This window comes from Schistocerca americana, chromosome 2 (assembly GCF_021461395.2).
Source record: "Schistocerca americana isolate TAMUIC-IGC-003095 chromosome 2, iqSchAmer2.1, whole genome shotgun sequence".
In the NCBI taxonomy this organism is placed as follows: Eukaryota; Metazoa; Arthropoda; class Insecta; order Orthoptera; family Acrididae; genus Schistocerca; species Schistocerca americana.
Genome location: NC_060120.1, coordinates 591,710,887 through 591,731,396, shown reverse-complemented (window position 1 = coordinate 591,731,396; position 20,510 = coordinate 591,710,887). Strand labels below are relative to the sequence as shown.

At 37.4% G+C, this 20,510-nt stretch overlaps 1 protein-coding gene across 2 annotated transcripts in view; it reads right to left on the bottom strand.

Annotated features, from left to right (window-relative positions):
- LOC124596021 (esterase FE4-like) overlaps nt 1-20,510 on the bottom strand; it is a 150,332-nt gene that overhangs the window by 31,232 nt on the left and 98,590 nt on the right. For both annotated transcript variants that reach the window (XM_047134980.1, XM_047134979.1), the window contains exons 6-7: nt 11,694-11,893; nt 7,142-7,307 (exon numbers count right to left, since the gene is read on the bottom strand). In XM_047134980.1, the coding sequence (XP_046990936.1) occupies nt 7,142-7,307; nt 11,694-11,893 (366 nt within the window). The remainder of the gene's footprint in view (nt 1-7,141; nt 7,308-11,693; nt 11,894-20,510) is intronic.

Sequence of the window (20,510 nt, the reverse complement as noted above, 5' to 3'; positions counted from 1 at the left end):
TTGGTCTAAGTATGTCTGCCTAGCAAATACACCAACAGTGATACACTGTCTGCAACAATATTTTCTCGAGGTGGGCAAACCAAAACGAGTCCTCTCCAATAATGGACCAATATTTGTTAGTAACAACTTTAAAGAACTCTCAGCATGGGAAGACATTCATCAGGTATTAATCTCCAACTATAATCTGTCTTCTAACCTGAATGAAAGGGTTATGAAAGAAATTGGGAAATTATGCCATACATACTGCCATGAAAAACATACGTCATGGGCAATGAAAGTTAAAGACTTTGAGCTTATTTCAAATGAATTACCACATTTTTCAACTGGATTAACACCTTTTGAAGTAATAGGTAAACCCTTTGTGGGAAAACCCCTTGTTAAATGTTTTACTTGGCCAGAACAACCTACTGTTGATCACCAACTTAATCAAACAATAATTTCTAAGAACTTGGTTGAGAGAGCACAACGAGTGAGTAAATATAACAAGAAGGCTGTCAAACCTAAGTATAACATTAATGACCTAGTCTTAGTAAAACAGAATTTTCAGAGCTCTGCCTTTTTTTCAAAAGTATGAGGGACCTTACCGAGTGCAAACGGAGGTACATCCAAAAGCCTTAGTTTTAGTGGATCCTCTAACAGGATCAGAAAATGAAAATACAATGTAAAAGACATAAAGTTGTATATCCTCTAGTGATGTTAACGTTCTGTCATCTGTGTTAACAGGCGGAGTGACGACCATCGGATCCCTAGTTATTTTCGGTGTTTCTTCAAACTTCGTTTTCCTGCATCGAATTCCCTTAAATTCTTAAACTATTGGTAATCTATTCTTGAATTTTTAAACTATCCTATAATTTTAGTATGTAGGAAACTGGATATGACAACAAGATTAGGACCAGTTTAAGAGAATCACAGATGAACAGTGATCTCTAGACATTAAATGAAACAAATAGAATATAGTACTAGTATATAGATAATACCATGGTACTATTCAAACAAAGTGATACCCAGACATCATAAACTGAATGGAGTACTTTATATGTGTATGAAATATAGTGTAAAGTGAATAACTAAACAATTATGTTATCTTAGTGTATAATTTTCTATTTTTGTAGAATAGTTTTATACCTTTTGTGAGATGTAATGTAAATGGGAGGCTTTGTATCACTTTTGGAAGGTGTGGGTAGTGTAAGTACAAGCATGACTAACACTAATCACACACACCACTTTTCAGACAACCCTCGCAGACAAGTGTAACTGATTCTTCACCATTCGCCATTCCATAGGTGCTGCTAAGATTTTTATTTGAGGGCTTCAAAGGTGACGGTGAGAATGACCATTCTGTAGGAAACATTTAACATCATACCTCCTCGGCTTCTCACTCAAGTACCAGCAAAGTAGTGATCCTGGGGAAGGGGGATGGGAAGGGTTTTCCTGTCTTTGGGGCTGTCTTCTTTCTCTTCTTCGACCTTAGCCACCAGTTCTACTTTTTCCTTTCTTACTTCTCATCTGAGTACTGGTCTACCTTTCCCTCTTTCTGTATGCATATACTTCTATCGCTGAAGTCCTTCTTATTTTCCATGGTTTCCAGTAACCTTCAACTTATTTCATATAAGTAGGCTGAAGAATCAGGATACACAAACACACATCTTCATACACACAAAGATATACTTAAGCACAAACAGAAGAATTATGAATTAGAAACCTGAAGTGATGTCAGAACCGCCGAGGGATTTGGGGAATAAAGATATATGTACATCTGAGGCGATGCACATATTACATTGTTGATGTGTAATGGTTCTGCATCATTATCTTTTTGTCACATACATCCGAGTTGGTGCACTTATTACAGTGTTGATATGTGATGGTTCTGCATCGTTATTTTTTGTTGCTCTCAAAGATATATTTACATGTGCCATGCTAGTACTTTGAGAAAAGGCATAATATCAACTGGGAGTTGGTGAATACAGGTAGACATAGCATCTACTATGTGTGGGCATGATATCTGTTTATATGGTGAAAGTGAGGAGTGAAAGAGGACTCTGGGTATTAGATGAAGTATTAGAAAGTGGAAAAGAAGAGTAAAGTAGCTTTCTAATTTTACCAGAGAATATTTAAGAATAGTATTCATAAAGGTGTATGCTAGGGTGATGAACTAGGAGGCCTACTCAAGAACGATACCAAGGGTGCACTCGACATTCATTGGATGAGAAAAAGGGTGGATAGGCAGACCTATGAAAGGCTGACCTATACTGCATGAACAGGGGCACCAAGAAGGGGATTGACCTGCACCATAGGAGGATAGGAATAAGAAAGGGGTGTACCTACCAAAACAGAAGGAGAAAGGGTATTCCTAGGATCAACCCATGTAAGATATAGGTACTGTTTCTAAAGGGAAAACTGCAGTATTGTGACAGATACCACACGTTTAAAGGGATGAGTCTGGTAAGTTTGAATTCTATGCATCAATAGCCTTATTACATTTCAGGTTTACAAATGTCCAAGAAGATAACATTTTTATTCTACCCAGAGCTCTTCCAGATTACAATAAGTAATGAATAAGTACATTCTTAGGAAAAATAGTTTGGGAAGTATGAACAAAGTAGCATAGTATTCATGAGTTATGTGCACCTGGAATTTATGACTGTAAGAGGAATAGAAAACAAAGATTTTTTTTTGGAGATTGAAAAGAGCTAACTCACAACGTGGATTGAAAGGTTCACATTTTGTAATTGTGGTAAAATCTGCATGGTTATTAGTAAAAAAGAGAGGTACTGTTAAAAGATAAAGAATTATCATCTTGTGTAATATTATTGTACATAATGAATATGTATAAAATATTATGTGTTCGAGCTAAGGGAAGGAATATGTAGTGCCTCAAGAATTTCAGTGTAAATTCTAGAAACTCTCAACCTTCAACCATCTCAAACATCTGATATTTTAGGTACAAGTATGGGAGAGTGACAACATTCCTACCGATCCACTTGTTTCTATGTGCAAGTTGGAAGTTTGTTATTAGAAGACTGTAAGAGGGGTGAGCCACTGACGACGACAAGTGTTTGTCGCCAGCGTCACAGAAGATGGGAGGAGAACTCAAGGAATAATTATGTTGTATTCTTTGATGTGTTAGTGTCTGTGGTGATTGTAAAAAAGACTATTGAACAGGTGATAGATTGCTATGCACATTCATTTACTAGACTTGCTTGAGACTAGAGACTTTTGAATTACTTCTTGTCTTGGCTATGAGTGAAACAAGACACATGTATGTTATTTGAATATGTGTAAATGAGTCTAATATGTAAGAAATAAGTTATCTTGCAGAAGTTATTATCTGTGAAAGTTGAAAATATAAAGTGATTGAACTGGAAAGTATTATATGAGTACCAAAATTATTTCAAGGATATAGAAGTATTTTAATAACGTCTATGCAGGACTTTATTCCACGTTTTTGAGTTTATAGCCACTAATGTCACATTTGCTATTGTTGTTGTTATTATTATTGTGGATTTCAGTCCAAAGACTGTTTTGATGCAGCCCTCCATACTACCCTATCTATGGAAGCCTCCTCATTTTCTAATAACTACTGCACCCAACACCCTTCTGAATCTTGTTATTATAACTACTGAGGCAAAAAGGTCTTAACTGATGGACAGACAGACAGATAATAATTGACAAAAATATTTTTATCATTTGATATAATTAAAAATTAACAATTTTCAGATTTTTGCCCTTATCAGTACTGTGAAATTTAGTTTCTTGCCAAATTTCACGATTCTAAGCCAATGAGAACTACCTTATGAAGTATGTAGAGTGAGTTTGAAGTAGCCGAATATGTGACAAAAATGGCCATATCTATTAATTGAATTAACTTAGAACCTTACATTTATTACACTGCTAAGGGATCCTAGACTTAAGTGAGTGACAAATTTCAACTTGATATGTCTATCAGTTCCCGAGAAAAAGGGTTTATAACAGCTGGACAGACAGACAGAGAGCAAAGTGATTCCATAAGTTTCCATTTTTACTGACTGAGGTATAGAATTCTAAAACAATAAATGACTTGTGAAACCAGTATGTAGTTTATGCAAGTAACTTTTACATTAATAAATTTTTCCCACATAAGATGATTATTCTTGTGCATGATTAAACTGCCACAACTGAAGAGTGTGAGATGAGATGAAGTATAAAATGTGCCATTTCTTTAAATGAGATACAGTAATGCAACACATTATTGTTATTCCCTAAAGTGATGGGAAGCGCACCACTGCTCTATACAAATAGCGCTTTGGAAAATATTGACCATTTTTTACAATGCAGTCACTGTATCATGGAATTGTGTGTATGTGTGTGTGTGTGTGTGTGTGTGTGTGTGTGTGTGTGTGTGTGTGTGCGTGTGTGTGTGTGTGTGTGTGTGTGTGTGTGTGTCAACAAATAACTTTTAGACTTCCTGAAGGGAGAGGAATGTAGGGGGAAACAAACACTGCCTCCTCTCACATGGCCAGCAGCCCGCAAACATGTTGCATTTTTCTGTGAAAGCAGAGGTGACACATGGTCACAGGGCCTCCCAATTCATTATTGTATTGTAAGAGTCTTACTCAAATCCTATGATGTACCATGATTACTCTCTTCACTCGTTCAAAATAAGAAAATAAAATAAGAAGTAACACACAACACAAATCAAAGCAAGCTCAGAAAGCATTCAGTAATGACTACAGGACTATTGCTCACATAAATGTAAAATGTTGGAGCTGGATGTCTTATATGGGTGTAGGAGCTTCAGAATGTATCCACGTTAAGTTCAATTCAGCATGCTTGAACATTTTCTTGAAAATGAAATCATCCTTGGAGCTTGACTTTGGTACCCCAAAAGATGTCTCATTTACTAACATTGGAAAATCCAGCATAGAATATAACAATATAATGAAAAGGATTCTTGTTATTCAGCATACAGTGGAGATGATGAGTTACAGAAACGTACAACAAAAAGACTGTTGAAAAGTTAGATTTTGACCAACAGATTGGTTCCAGCTGCCAGAGACAGTGGTCATGTGTGTGTGAGTTGTGTTTGTGTGAATTTGTGTTTATGCATGTGTGTGTTGTCTATTTTTGACAAAGGGCTTGTTGGACAAAAGCTAACTTTCCAACAGCCTTTATGTTGTGCCTTTCTGTGACTCAGCACCTCCACTATATGATGAGTGACAACTATTCTTTTCAGTATATTGTCACTTACCAACATGATAATCATCCATCACACACTCGCATTAGTGTTCAGAACTGGTTTCAAAGGAGGCAGAATATTATTCAGTGCCTTCCATGACCTTCAAAGTCACCTGATCTCAATCCCATACAGCACATATGGGCTCAACTTAAGAAGACTTTGCAGGACAATTGGCCTCCCCTCCAGGAATCATGAATGTTCTATGGGATTTGGTTCATTCTTCATGGAAGATAGTTGCTGTGGATGAGGAGTTTTTCCATAGATTTGTAAATTCGGTGTCTCGAAGCATCCAAGTTGTTCTTGATGCCAATGGCGTATGGACAAAATACTGAAGCTATACATAGCCTACTCTTCATTTTGTTTTATTTCATTTTTCTATAAAGGGTCTATGCAGTTATTAGTCCAACAATATTTATTTCAAAATACAATCTACTTGCTATTGTAGTATTTGTACTTTTATGGGAGGTCAGATGAATATCACTCTTTAAAGAAGGTCATTTGTATTTTTATAGGAGATCATATGAATATCACCTTTCAAGGAAGATAATTTTTATTTTTATTGGAGGTCAAATGAATATCACCCTCTGAGGATGATTATTTTTTATTGTTACTGGAGGTCTGAAATATTACCTTCCAAGGAAGATTATTTTTAGGCATCAAATTCACAAACCAACATTAGTTATTTACCAAAGGGAATATTGAAAAAAGAAAAAATAGAAAATATAATTTAATAACAAAAAGTAAATAAAGCAGAGAACATTTGTGATGCACTAAAAAAGAAAACGCTGCAGTGAGATTTGAACTGACACATACTACAGCTACCAGTACAGTAAGCTGACAACCTACCAAGGAGCTACTGATTTTCTCTTATTTTTAGCCTAATAGATGAATAGGACTATTGTAGTTGAAGAAGGAATATTAAACTAGAAATAAGAGATATTGGAAGGCAGATCCAACTGCTCATGTAAATTGCTCCATAGGGACTTGATAAAACATGCCAATCAGCTGATACATTTCTCTTAGCTGAAAACTATAGAGACACCAGGTGATGGTCGAAGTAATTACAAATAAATACATCCATTTTCAATATTTTTACTATGACCATTTTTCTGGTTGTTTAACAATTAGGCCATTTTAAAATGGAATCTTTTGAAATAATGTGAAACCTACAAAAGCCTATAATTGCACAATTTGTCATGAATTAAACTTTAAAATATTAATTGCACAAGTATAAGAAAACGAAAATGACAATTGAATCCAGTTAGAACAGTTATATAATCGAACACTCACCGTTTATGTTTGTATACCATCAGCCTATCCATCAGCCATTGAAACACACATGAAATGATCATCATTGTAGTAATACTACCAATGTGGAGTTCTTATATATCAACTATGTCTACGTGATTGAATAATGATTTTCAAAAGAAATGATACGATGTGTTAAACTGCAATGAATCTTGACATATAGTCTGTTCTACCTATTATACTCCTCCTATTTGATGATGTTAACAACAAGCTGAAGCTCCACAGACCACTAGAGTTGTGAACATTGGCACTTATGAACTAGGGCATGTGCAATGCTCTGTTCTTGGACTCTAAATTATTTGGGCTGGGCAAACCTTTTGCCTTTCATTGGACATCCTCCCTAGTCTTATGAAATGTAAAGTTATTATCACCTGAAGATGCACTTATAATCATGTGTAACCTTTTTTATTGCCAAATAAAGAGAGCTCATGTGGCACTGAAGAATTTTCATTCATTTTCACAAAGTTTTTAAAGCATTTTTTAGGATTATTTTGGAAAGTTTGGAAATTTCTTTACAATAACAATGCTTAATTTTATTTGTTATATAATTATGAGACCAGAGTGTTTTGTGAACACTTATTAATAAAAACAAAGTTTAATTACTTAAAAGGATATTACCTTGTGTCCTAGCCAGCAGTTCATAACTTGTTATGCCTGCCAGATAAGGTACATAGTTATAACGTCCCTCTGCCATTAATATCCGTGGTTCCTCTGCCAGAAAAGCACCTTCATGTTCTGGTTCCAGAGTTGGTACCCATATAGTCATAAAGAAAGTTAGACGGTCCTGAAACATACGTTGTGCTAGATGGTAAGATTATTCTGAGATGTTTAAGCACATTACAGCTCATTACTGAAATTTATTTGCATTCCTCAGTTACAACCAATGACTCTTGCACTATTTTCAAACCTTACAAAGTTGGAAGTAATAATTAAAAATGATTTGTATTAGAAGTAACTCAATGAAGAGACTAGATTCCCTACAATGAGTCCACACATTAAAAAAATTGCTTGCATTATGATTCCTACAGTTTTTCCAAGGTGTATATTGTTCAATGTTTTGATTTCTGCTGATCATTAAAACTGCAACACCAGGGGAATATCAAATAACCAAATTTTACTTATTGTGTCTATGCAATATTACATTTTTGGCGCAAAATTTAGCATAAAGAGCCACTAACTCTTGCAATAACAATAGCTCTAACCTACATGGGTACTGATTCTAACTGAGGTTGAATGACAGATATGAGTATATTATTCCATCCTGCTTCAACCCTATACAAGGGCTCATCAATTGCACTGGCTGTTGAGTGGCGGCCTACCTGATTCTCAGCAAAGTTAATCAGGCCTGAACCTCCTTGGAGTATCTACTCTCCATCCATAAAATTCTCCTGATCTACAGTCCCTACCATTACATTTCCCAGACTGAAATCTTTGCCCTCCAGGAACTAAAGCAGCATGCACAATTCAGTCTGAAAACACTGTCTAATCTGTTCCCTGGAGACATGCAACTTGGACTGCTGCTACACACCACAAGAGTCTTCATTGAACCTCCTCCACATTCCATTGCAGTTGCCATATCCTGCCTTGCAGACCTACTATAGTTAGCACACTGTCAGAAGTTCCTTGCTGCACCCTACAGAACTCGGAGCTTAAACAGACCAACAATACACTCATGAACCTGTCCTCCAAAAGCTCACTTCCACAGAAGTATTGGTCCTTTCCAAAGGTCTTACCTTTTGCTCCACCAAACATCAATCATGCTATGAATGTTGAAGACCTTCCCTCCTTCTCCTGGTCTCTACTATGGAAACACTTTTTCATCACTATCCATACCAACCAGACTCAATCCAAAACCAATACTGAACCCTGTCTATGCAGTTTACTTCTCCATCAAACTGTTATCCACCCTCACTGTCCTCAGATCATCCTCTATTGATTTTCCAGAATTTTCTAACCGTGTGCCTTGCCTCACCATCATTCTGAGAATCATCCAACATGGAAGCCAACCTCACATCTGCAGAAAGGACTGCAATCCACTACCTAAAAGCTGAAACCACCCTTAAACAGCCTATCAACAACAGAGGTTCCACTCCTTTGGTTATGAACCACTGGGATTACATTGCAAAGGACTACTCCATCTGTCATATATGCCCATTTTTAAGCCCTTCCACAATGACCCCATCCCAAAAATCCAGCAGAACCTTAGGTACATCCTAGAACCTCTCCTAGGAACCCAGGAATCTCTCTCTCTCTCTCTCTCTCTCTCTCTCTCTCTCTCTCTCTCTCCTCCTTTCTCTCTCTCCTCCACTCCCTGTATTCCTATCTTCTGCATGCTTCCAAAAGTTCACAAAATCACCCAGGACACTACATTGTGACCGGTTACTGTGCCCCTAATCTCTGGACCAACACCTTCAGCCTGCAACCTACCATTGTATATAAAAAAATTTCAACCAGCTTCTTCACCAACTCTCCATAATTTCCATTCCTTTACCACCTACAACTCACTTCTCATTGTTGATGCCACCTCCTCTCGCAGCAACATCCCCAGTACCTATGGCCTTCTCATTATTGATTACTTCCTTTCCCAACTCTTGATTGACTTCAAGCCTACAACCACCTTCCTGGTCACTATGACCAGCTATACATTCAACCACAATTATTTTTCCTATGAAGATATCACCTCAAACAAATCCATGGTACAGCAATGAGTACCTGTGTATGCCATTCTATGGTAACTGACTCATGGTCCATGAAGAGGAAACCTCTCTAACTGACCAGAATCCTCAACTTCTTACCTGGTTCAGATTTACTGATGACGCCTTCATGATCTAGACCATGGGTGATGTCACTCTATCAACATTCCTCCAGAGCTTTGACATTTTCTCCACCTTAGTGTCACCTGGTCCCCATCAGCCCAACAAGCCAACTTCCTTGATGTCAACCTCTACCCAAAGGATAGCTGCATCAGTACCTCTGTCCATCTCAAACCTACTAACCATTATCAAGACTTCCACTTCAACAACTGTCATCCAGTCTCCATCAAGAAGTCCCTTGCATGTAGCCTAGCCAACCGTAGTCATAACATCTGTAGTGACAAGCAGTCCCTCTCCAGATATGCCAACTTGTCTGGAAACTGATCTCCCATGCCTTATCTCACTAGTCACCACACTCCCATGGAGCATTCCTTGTCATGACTCAGTACTGTCCAGGACTGGAGCAACTGACTCACATTCACCACCAGGATTTCAGCTACCTCCTATCATGTCCTGAAATGAAAAATATCGTTCCCCTATCCTCCCAACCATTCCCACCATGGTATTCCTCCATTTGCCCAACCTACACAATATCCTTGTCTGTCCTTACTTCATGCCTGTTCCAACTCTTTATTTCATGGCTCATATTCCTGCAATAGACATCAATGCAAGACCTATCTCATACATCTTCTCACTAGCACCTACTCGAGTCCTGTCACAGGCATTTCCCGCTCCATTGAAGGCAGGGCTACCTCTGAAAGCAGCCACGTGATATAGGGGGCTTGTCACAGCAGCCAATGCGCTGGAAGTAAATACAAGCTTTTGCTCCATCATCCTCTGCAAAATGGCCAACTGAAAGTGTGCACTCAGTCGACATCAATGAAGGAAGTTGGCACAGTGCAAAAGAGAATTTATTTTCCCTGTCACTCCTCCTCCTCCTCCTCCTCTGCCTCCTTCTAGGTCCTTCTGGTTTGTTTGCTGACCATTAGTTGTTGTCCAGTATTGAATTTGTTCCACTTGATCCATCTATTGTTACAATCTACAACAATCAAAAGTGACAACATATTGCTGCCCACTGGGGATGAATCATGCAGCATCTGCTTTCCCAAATCAAGGTTCTCACAGTACATTCTTTACACAAGAGCAACTGGAAAGCTAGGGAGCATTACTTTGATGGCAGAGCATCCCTATGAATTGGGCACTTGCGATCAGGCCAAAATGAGATTCTTGAAAACTGTGTATGTTGCCCATTCTGTACGTGACTTTCACACCAGCACCTGACACTCCAGTCATGGAACAAGCCAGTCTTTTCCATACGAGGTAGTGACAGCAGTGTTCCCGTTCAAACATTTCAATCGTCACTAGTTTCCAGAATGAGATTTTCACTCTGCAGCGGAGTGTGCACTGATATGAAACTTCTGGCAGATTAAAACTGTGTGCCGGACCAAGACTTGAACTTAGTTGTTGTCCAGTATTGAAAATCTCATCCTGGAAACATCCCCCAGGCTGTGGCTAAGCCACATCTCCACAATATCCTTTCTTTAAGGAGTAGTAGTTCTGCAAAGTTCGCAGGAGAGCTTCTGTAAAGTTTGGAGGTAGGAGACGAGGTATTGGCAGAAGTAAAGCTGTGAGGACAGGGCGTGAGTCGTGCTTGGGCAGCTCAGTTAGTAGAGCACTTGCCTGCAAAAGGCAAAGGTTTCAAGTTCGAGTCTCAATCCGGAACACAGTTTTAATCTGCCAGGAAGATTCATATGACTGTACACTCTGCTGCAGAGTGAAAATCTCATTCTGGAAACATCCCCCAGGCTGTGGATAAGCCATGTCTCCACACTGTCCTTTCTTTAAGGAGTGCTAGTTCTGCAAGGTTCACAGGAGAGCTTCTGTAAAGTTTGGAAGGTAGGAGACGAGGTACTGGCAGATATAAAGCTGTGAGGATGAGTGTGAGTCGTGCTTGGGTAGCTCAGTTGGTAGAGCACTTCCCGCGAAAGGCAAAGGTCCCGAGTTCGAGTCTCGGTCCGGCACACAATTTTAATCTGCCAGGAAGTTTCATGTCACTAGTTTAATTGCTCATGTGTATATTACTACACCATTATGTTATAACAAATACTGCTGTTAACATGTACAAGTTTAAGTTAAGTTTATACTCTAGCTTGGGATGCCTGAACCACCATAACAATCTGAATAAATCTGCTGACTAAAAACAAATAAAATCAATTGATTTATAAGGTAGTGCACCCATTGTGTTCAGGGAAATAAAGCTGAGGAACTGCAGTGGAAATTACTCCAGCTCATTATTGTTATAACTGACATATGTTCTATACTATGAAAATTAATACTGATTAAAAGCAAACTCCTCTCTATGGATTTAGAGTGGAGTAAATTTCAAGTATAGAAAAAAAGAGATCTCTTGTCATTACCTCTTCAGAGACACCCACAGACTTGTATTTTACCAGTTCTTCTGCTTCAACATTCATCAGAAAATTCATTAGATCTGAAGTGTTATTTGCTTCATATCCCAAATATGAAACATAACGGAATGTCCGATCTGTAATATTTTTTTTAAATGCCCAAGGATTGATTGCACATCCACTTTGTGATATAGCTTGTTTGAAGAGGCCTGTGAACAAAAAACACTTTCTATGAAGAACAAACTATAGACTCCTTTTGAAGAAATACTGAAACTGCAGTTGTTAGTATTTGTGAACTTAACTATAATGTTATGTACCTTTACATTTATATTTGTATGAGTTATGTTTTTGCCCCGGAATATGTTCTTGCTTTAGTACTCACTCCACCAACAATATTATCATTATTTACCTTTGCTCTTTTTGATAAAATTCTGATAGACACATTTGGCTCATTTTCTCTGGATACTATTTTCACATTTTTATGCAGCCCATCTGAGATTTTTACAGTATATAGTAAATAATTATTAATGTACATGACCTCTCCTGAATTCCTTGTGACACTGCTTTACTATCATTTAGAGAACCAGTATTTTTTGCAGCTTCTCAGTGTTATGCAACTCTTCAAACTTAGTCTCCCAGAGATGCTGACAGTAGGAAACAATCAGAATTCTGAATTTTTGCTACTTCTTCTCTATCACTGTGATATGTATTTACTCAATTACTCTGACTGATCTCATACAAAATCCTTTTCAACATAAATTGAGTGGCAATAAATGTTTACACAAAAAAACTCAATCATTACTTATGAGTATATCTTGATTTAGCAACTTACATGTTATATAAACTACTATAAGATTTTTTCTTCCACAGTAACACTAAATCTCATTATTATTATTCACGTTTGGGCCCTACTGGACCACGCGAAGTACAATCACGGGGCATTCAGTTATTTTCTTTTAGACTTTCTCTCTGCCCAAATTGTTTTCATTCTCTCGGAATGAGCTCTTTTCCTTTCATCAGACCATGTGGTTCCAGTTTTCTTTGGTTTTTCAGCTTGACCAACTACCCAGTCATGAATTTTTTGCCCAAATAATTTTCTGTCTTGAATTTCATCTTGTTTTATATCTGCCTCTTTCATGTCCTCTTTTATAGCAGCAATCCATTTTATTGTCTCAAATTTAGCTTTGCTTCGATTTTCGTAGAATTCCACTACTTGTTTAGTTAGTCTGGTAGCATCCATTCTTTTAATATGCCCATAAAATTTTAATCTGCGTTTTTTCATATCCGAATATATGGTGGTGTATTGTTGAATTTCACTATTTGCTATTAGCCTGTATGTTCCTTCTTCAGTATATTTTGGACCTAGAATTTTTCTGATTACTTTTCTTTCTCTTTTTTGGATTTCTTGAATGTCCTTTTTTCTGTTTAAAATTAGCGTTTCAGCCCCATAAAGGCACTCTGGTTTTATGACCGTGTTGTAATGTCTCAATTTAGAGTACCTTGAGAGACATTTTTTGTTGTAGATGTCTTTTGTAAGTCTAAAAGCTGTCTCCATCTTTTGACAACGAATTTCATTTCCAATTTTTTCTAGACCAGTCTCTGAGATTGTTTCACCTAAGTATTTGAATTGCGAAACTCTTTTGATTTTTCCATACTTAGTTTCCAAAAGTTTGGGTGCCAGTTTGTTGCTAGTCATATACTGCGTTTTTTCAAATGAGATTTGGAGACCTACTCTTTCTGCTGTTTCTTTAAGAATTTCTATTTGTTTCTGAGCAATTTGGATGTCCTGCGTTAGAATAACCAAGTCGTCTGCAAAGGCCAAACAGTCTATTCGAATATTTGTTCGTCCTAATTTCACTGGTTGGTCAATTTTGAACTCCAATTTTCGTTCGCGCCACTCTTGTATTACTTTTTCTAGAACGCAGTTCAATAGCAACGGAGAGAGTCCATCACCTTGCCTCACGCCTGTTTTTATTTCAAAGGATTCTGAAATTTCTCCTCTGAACTTTACTTTTGATTTTGTACCAGTTAGCGTGTCTCTGATAATTGCCGTGGTTTTAGGATCCAGGCCTTGTTCTTTCACAATTTGGAAAAGAGATTCACGATCCACTGAGTCATAAGCCTTTCTAAAATCTACAAAAGTACAAACTAGTTTTTTACTGTAAATTTTTTGATGTCTGAAAATTAGTTTGAGGACTAAAATCTGTTCTGGGCAAGATCTATTTGGCCTGAAACCTGCTTGATATTCGCCAATTTTCCATTCAAGTTGTTGTTGTGCTCGGTTCAGAAGACATTGAGAGAGGATGTTGTATGTGACTGGAAGAAGAGAAATTCCTCTGTAATTATTAACATCAGTTTTGTCTCCCTTCTTATGAAGTGGGTGAATCAAGGCGGTTTTCCATTCATCAGGAATTTTTTCAGTTTGCCAAATGTTTTGCATGATTGAAGTAATTTCTTTAACGGTTTTTGGACCAGCTGCCTTTAAAAGTTCTGCAACAATTCCATCTTCACCAGATGCTTTGTTGTTTTTCAACCTATGAATTTCTTTAATGATTTCCTCTTCATTTGGTGCAAGTGAAACTGGATTGCATTGTTGGGGAATTTTTGGTGGAAATCTTTCTGTGGGCTCGGGGCAATTTAGAAGATTCTTAAAATATTTAGAAAGTTCTTTGCAATTTTCTTGGTTGTTAAGAGCCAACTGTCCATTTTCCTTCTTGAAGCAAAGATTCTGGGGTTGGTACCCCTTTATTTTGGTTTTAAAAGTTTTATAAAAATTTCTGGTATTGTATTTCTGAAAATCTTCTTCAATTTCTAAGAGTTGACTATTCTCATATTGTCTTTTTGTTTGTCTAATTAGTTTTGAAGTGTCTTTTCTAGTTGTCAGGAATGTATCATATGTGTCTTCTGTCTTGTTGCTATTCCATGCTTTAAATGTCTCTTGTCTGGCTTTGATTGCATGATCACAGTTTTCATTCCACCAAGCATGTTTCTTGTGTTTTCGTAAAGGAATTTGATCTTGAGCTGTTTTGATAATCTTGTGTTTGAGTTGTTCCCAATTTTGTGCACTTGTTTTGTCAAATTCGTCTGCTAATAATGATGGTTGAATTTTACTGGTGTCAAATTTGGGGATTAATGGTGTCCTTTTGTTGAAATTTTGGGGTTTTAGCTTTAGTTTCACATGGGTTAAGTAATGGTCTGAGTCAATATTGGCGCCTTTACGAACTTGAACATTTAAAATTTCTTTGTGACATGGATACGAGATTGCAATATGGTCAATTTGGAATTGACCTATGCCCTTGTTAGGTGATCGCCATGTCTTTTGTTTTGAAGGTTTTTTCTTAAAATGACTTGACATAATTTTGAGATTGAAATTTCTGCAAAATTCTACCAGCCTCTTTCCATTTTGATTGGTCCATTTATGTGCAGGGAAATCACCGACCGTTTTTCTAAATTTTCTCTCTTTCCCTAACTGTGCATTAAAATCACCCATTAAAATCTTTACATAATTTTGAGGAATTTTGGAGACTGTATTCTCTAACACTTCCCATGACTTATTTACTTTTTCTGGATTTGTTTTATTCTCCTGGTTGATAGGCATGTGTGCGTTAATTAAACAGTACATTTTATTTGCACATTTCATGGAAATTGTCATTAGTCTGTTGTTTACTGGATTTACTTCGATTACGGAGCCAAGAATGTCTTGCGAAATTATTTATATTTACAATATGATCAAAGTTTATGCAAATCTTAGGATGCAACTCCATTAGTTTTGTGTCCTGGAAGATACAAAAACTTTTTTCCACAAAAACTAATTTCACAACTCTCACCTCCTCTCTCTCTCATCTATTATAGGAAGTACATTTCTCAGTAGTGTCACTGTCATGAATGGTGAATTATTACAGGGGTGAGAGCTGAACTGCATCTATGGAGGATAGCTCAACCAACTGTGTAAGTTTTATTACTTCAGAATAAATTAAATTTCCTTCTAACTACTCATTAGGAATTCAGCTTCTCACATTACTTAAAAATAGGTCAATTCTCTGTCATATGAGGCAACAGAACTTTTCATAGGTAAGTTAGAGATTTTTCCAATAAGAGTTAGATTAGATTAATACTAGTTCCATGGATCATGAATACGATATTTCGTAATGATGTGGAACGAGTCGAGTTTTCCAATACATGACATAATTAGGTTAATTTAACAACATACTTAAGTTAATATAACAACTTTTTTTTTTTTTTTTTTTTTTTTTTTTTTTTTAAAAAGTGCAAAGTTTTCTGTGTGGTACCCTCATAATCTATAAATGAGTAAACATGCTGTTTTCTAACATTATGTTAAAGTTTATGCACATTAAACAATATATTCTTGCATCATGTACTGTTATCAATATGATATTATATGTTAACACATATTTGTGTTGTATTATTATCTGATTGAAGTCCCCCTTGGGTGGCATGCAGTGGTTAGAGTTTGCCACTAGATGCCTTTACGTCACAACAAGTATGGCACCTAGCTTCCAACTCCAAATAAACTGCATAAGGTGTCCCTCAGAATAAGCAATCTTCAGGTTTTCCAATGAAGAATATCCAACAATAGAATTATGAAAACATTTTGTAAGATATGAGCAGATTATTTTTTAGAGTCTTGAGAATACTTTTATACTAAACGTTTGTTTGTACAGGTTCATACGTAAAAAATGTTCTTCTTTATACAATCCAGGGGGAATTTATTTTACAAGTGTGGAATAATAAGTAATACTTCAAGATTAAAACTGAATTAATACACATAAAAACTATTTCATGAATTTGCAAGCCAGAGCCCTCCCATGTGGCAAATTTTACCACAAGAATTAACTATGGTTTTGTTCAGCACATATCCTCTCAAGTGGCAGCTCTGTTGTAACATACCAATCTAGGAGGAAAGAAGATTGAATCAAAAATTTAAATATAAAATTCAAATAATGAAGAAGAATTTTGCTACAAGAATACTGAAGAATAATTTCTCTACAATTCATTTTATCAAAACTGGGGATTATTTCATTACGTTTGGAAGACAGTTGAATCATCAACTGCTGAAACCACATAAATCAAAATTTCAAATTTCACTTTTTCACTGAATATCACATTTAAGTCTATAGCCAATCATCTGGTGCTGAAATGAAACATATCATGGTACTAGAAATGATAGAAATGGAGGTGCATTTTACACTGTTCATTGCTGAAAGCAGATATGACACTGATTTATTTCATTTCAACATGCATTGCTTACATCTGTGCAGAAACTGTTGATTGTAATCTACAGTTGTTGACAAACTTTTTCTTCTTCTTTCTTGTTGCATCAGTAGTCACCATTAGCACTCATTCTCTTTGATTTGAGGAGATGTTGAAATATTACTATGGCTCCAAAAAGGAAGAATAACAATGCATACTACGATAAAAAAAGGTAACAGCAGCTACTACAAAAGGATTGCCTTTTCAAAATCACAAAGGAGATTATGTCCCAGGGAAAGCAGTTAGAGAATTATGTAGGTACATATTAATCCTACTTAGAACAGTAGTATGAAATGCAAGAGATATAAATAGGGGTAATATTGATCTTTATATGCAACACTACCTTTTGCCTATTAATATCCTTTCAGGTGCAAACTGGAATGTTGTGCTTCTACTGACATATTTTAATGTAATGATATTTTGGGAGAATTTATTGATCTTCTTGTCAAATACACCCAGGACTTACAGCGATGTGACTTTGTGAAGCAAAACAGAGGCATCCTCTGAAATTTTATCCAGAATGTGGCGAAAAGGGCAGAGATGTAATGTTTCTTTATCATGTAATGCATGAAAGTGAATGGAAACTAGTTTGCAAGAAGGTGTTCCTAGATGTACACTCAGAGACAAATTTATGAATGTCTTGTATATGTAATTTACTCACAGTATGATCAATGAGAAATATGCAGATTGTAAAGTAAAGTGTGATGTTTATTACAATTATTATCAGAATAATTTTAATTATTGCTTTGGCAGACCCCAAGTAGATGTCTGTTGAAAATGTGAAGAGCCTGAACTCAAACTGTTTATAAGTGCCAATGTTCCATATTTTATTTTATTTTATGCAAAATGTTCTGCTTCCCATTCTATATTCTAGTTGTACCAACTGTGGGTGTACAGTTTCAGAACACAATTTGAAAGCTGAGTCCTGCACCATGTACTAGGATCAAAAGGATCTACAAAATAAAGGTGCTAATGAACCAGCATCTCTCATTTCTGATTGCACAAAAAATGATTTCAGTAGGAGTGTGATTGTAATCCTTTAGTTTTACAATGTTGGTGTCAGCAAGAACAAAAATCAGACATTTATAAGCATATTAATGGGGATGATTCAAGAAGGAATACTCAATACACAAATTTCCAGAGAGTGCCCACTCACTCCTTCCTTGTGATCATGGCTTCAGACAATATAAGAGGAAAATAATAATTAAAAACACTCATGATTGCATTTACAACTGCATGAAAATATGAAACTAATAGTAGCCAGAAAAACAAATGTGACAGTATAATCAATAATACTATTATTAACAATTAATTAATAATACTAGATTTTGTCAAAGAGTGGACCACATATTCTAGAAAAAGTGCTGTTTCATGTGAAACATGAGAGAACAATGTGATTAAAAAATATTCTTTATTCTCAACAGCTTCATAGAAATACAGTACTTTGAAATAAGAGAGGTGGTTGGGCTTCTGTACATTGACAGGATAGCAAGACATACTTTTTGTTTAAGAAAAGCGCATGAGGCCATCATTCCAGGACTAATGGATAGTGATGCAAGGCCTATTCAACTTACCTATTTTCAGAATGAAGATGGAAGATTTTGACAAAGTAAAACACCTACAACTGTCCTTATGATTTGTTTTATTTTGTTGCAACCAGTTTCAACACTTCAATGTGTCATCTTCAGGCTGTTGTTGATGCGGTATGGGTTGCTATGATCCCTATATATATATATATATATATATATATATATATATATATATATATATATAAAAAAACAAAGATGATGTGACTTACCATACGAAAGTGCTGGCAGGTCAATAGAAACACAAACAGACACATACATACACACAAAATTCAAGCTTTCACAACAAACTGTTGCCTCATCAGGAAAGAGGGAAGGAGAGGGAAAGATGAAAGGAAGTGGGTTTTAAGTGAGGGGGTAAGGAGTCATTCCAATCCTGGGAGCGGAAAGACTTACCTTAGGGGGAAAAAAGGACGGGTATACACTCGCACACACACACATATCCATCCACACATAGACAGACACAAGCAGACATATTTAAAGACAAAGAGTTTGGGCAGAGATGTCAGTCGAGGCGGAAGTGCAGAGGCAAAGATGATGTTGAATGACAGGTGAGGTATGAGTGGCGGCAACTTGAAATTAGCGGAGATTGAGGCCTGGTGGGTAACGGGAAGAGAGGATATATTGAAGAGCAAGTTCCCATCTCCGGAGTTCGGATAGGTTGGTGTTGGTGGGAAGTATCCAGATAACCCGGATGGTGTAACACTGTGCCAAGATGTGCTGGCCATGCACCAAGGCATGTTTAGCCACAGGGTGATCCTCATTACCAACAAGCACTGTCTGCCTGTGTCCATTCATGCGAATGGACAGTTTGTTGCTGGTCATTCCCACATAGAATGCATCGCAGTGTAGGCAGGTTAGTTGGTAAATCACGTGGGTGCTTTCACATGTGGCTCTGCCTTTGATCATGTACATCTTCCGGGTTACAGGACTGGAGTAGGTGGTGGTGGGAGGGTGCATGGGACAGGTTTTACACCGGAGGCGGTTACAAGGATAGGAGCCAGAGGGTAGGGAAGGTGGATTGGGGATTTCATAGGGATGAACTAACAGGTTACAAAGGTTAGGTGGACGGCGGAAAGACACTCTTGGTGGAGTGGGGAGGATTTCATGAAGGATGGATCTCATTTCAGGGCAGGATTTGAGGAAGTCGTATCCCTGCTGGAGAGCCACATTCAGCGTCTGATCCAGTCCAGGAAAGTATCCTGTCACAAGTGGGGCACTTTTGTCGTTCTTCTGTGGGAGGTTCTGGGTTTGAGGGGATGAGGAAGTGGCTCTGGTTATTTGCTTCTGTACCAGGTTGGGAGGGTAGTTGCGGGATGCGAAAGCTGTTTTCAGGTTGTTGGTGTACTGGTTCAGGGATTCCGGACTGGAGCAGATTCATTTGCCATGAAGACCTAGGCTGTAGGGAAGGGACCGTTTGATGTGGAATGGGTGGCAGCTGTCATAATGGAGGTACTGTTGCTTGTTGGTGGGTTTGATGTGGACGGACGTGTGAAGCTGGCCATCGGAAAGATGGAGGTCAACGTCAAGGAAAGTGGCATGGGATTTGGAGTAGGACCAGGTGAATCTGATGGAACCAAAGGAGTTGAGGTTGGAGAGGAAATTCTTGAGTTCTTCTTCACTGTGTGTCCAGATCATGAAGATGTCATCAATAAATCTGTACCAAACTTTGGGTTGGCAGGCCTGGGTGACCAAGAAGGCTTCCTCTAAGCGACCCATGAATAGGTTGGCATACGAGGGGGCCATCCTGGTACCCATGGCTGTTCCCTTTAATTGTTGGTATGTCTGGCCTTCAAAAGTGAAGAAGTTGTGGGTCAGGATGAAGCTGGCTAATGTAATGAGGAAAGAGGTTTTAGGTAGGGTGGCAGGTGATCGGCGTGAAAGGAAGTGCTCCATTGCAGTGAGGCCCTGGATGTGCGGAATATTTGTGTATAAAGAAGTGGCATCAATGGTTACAAGGATGGTTTCC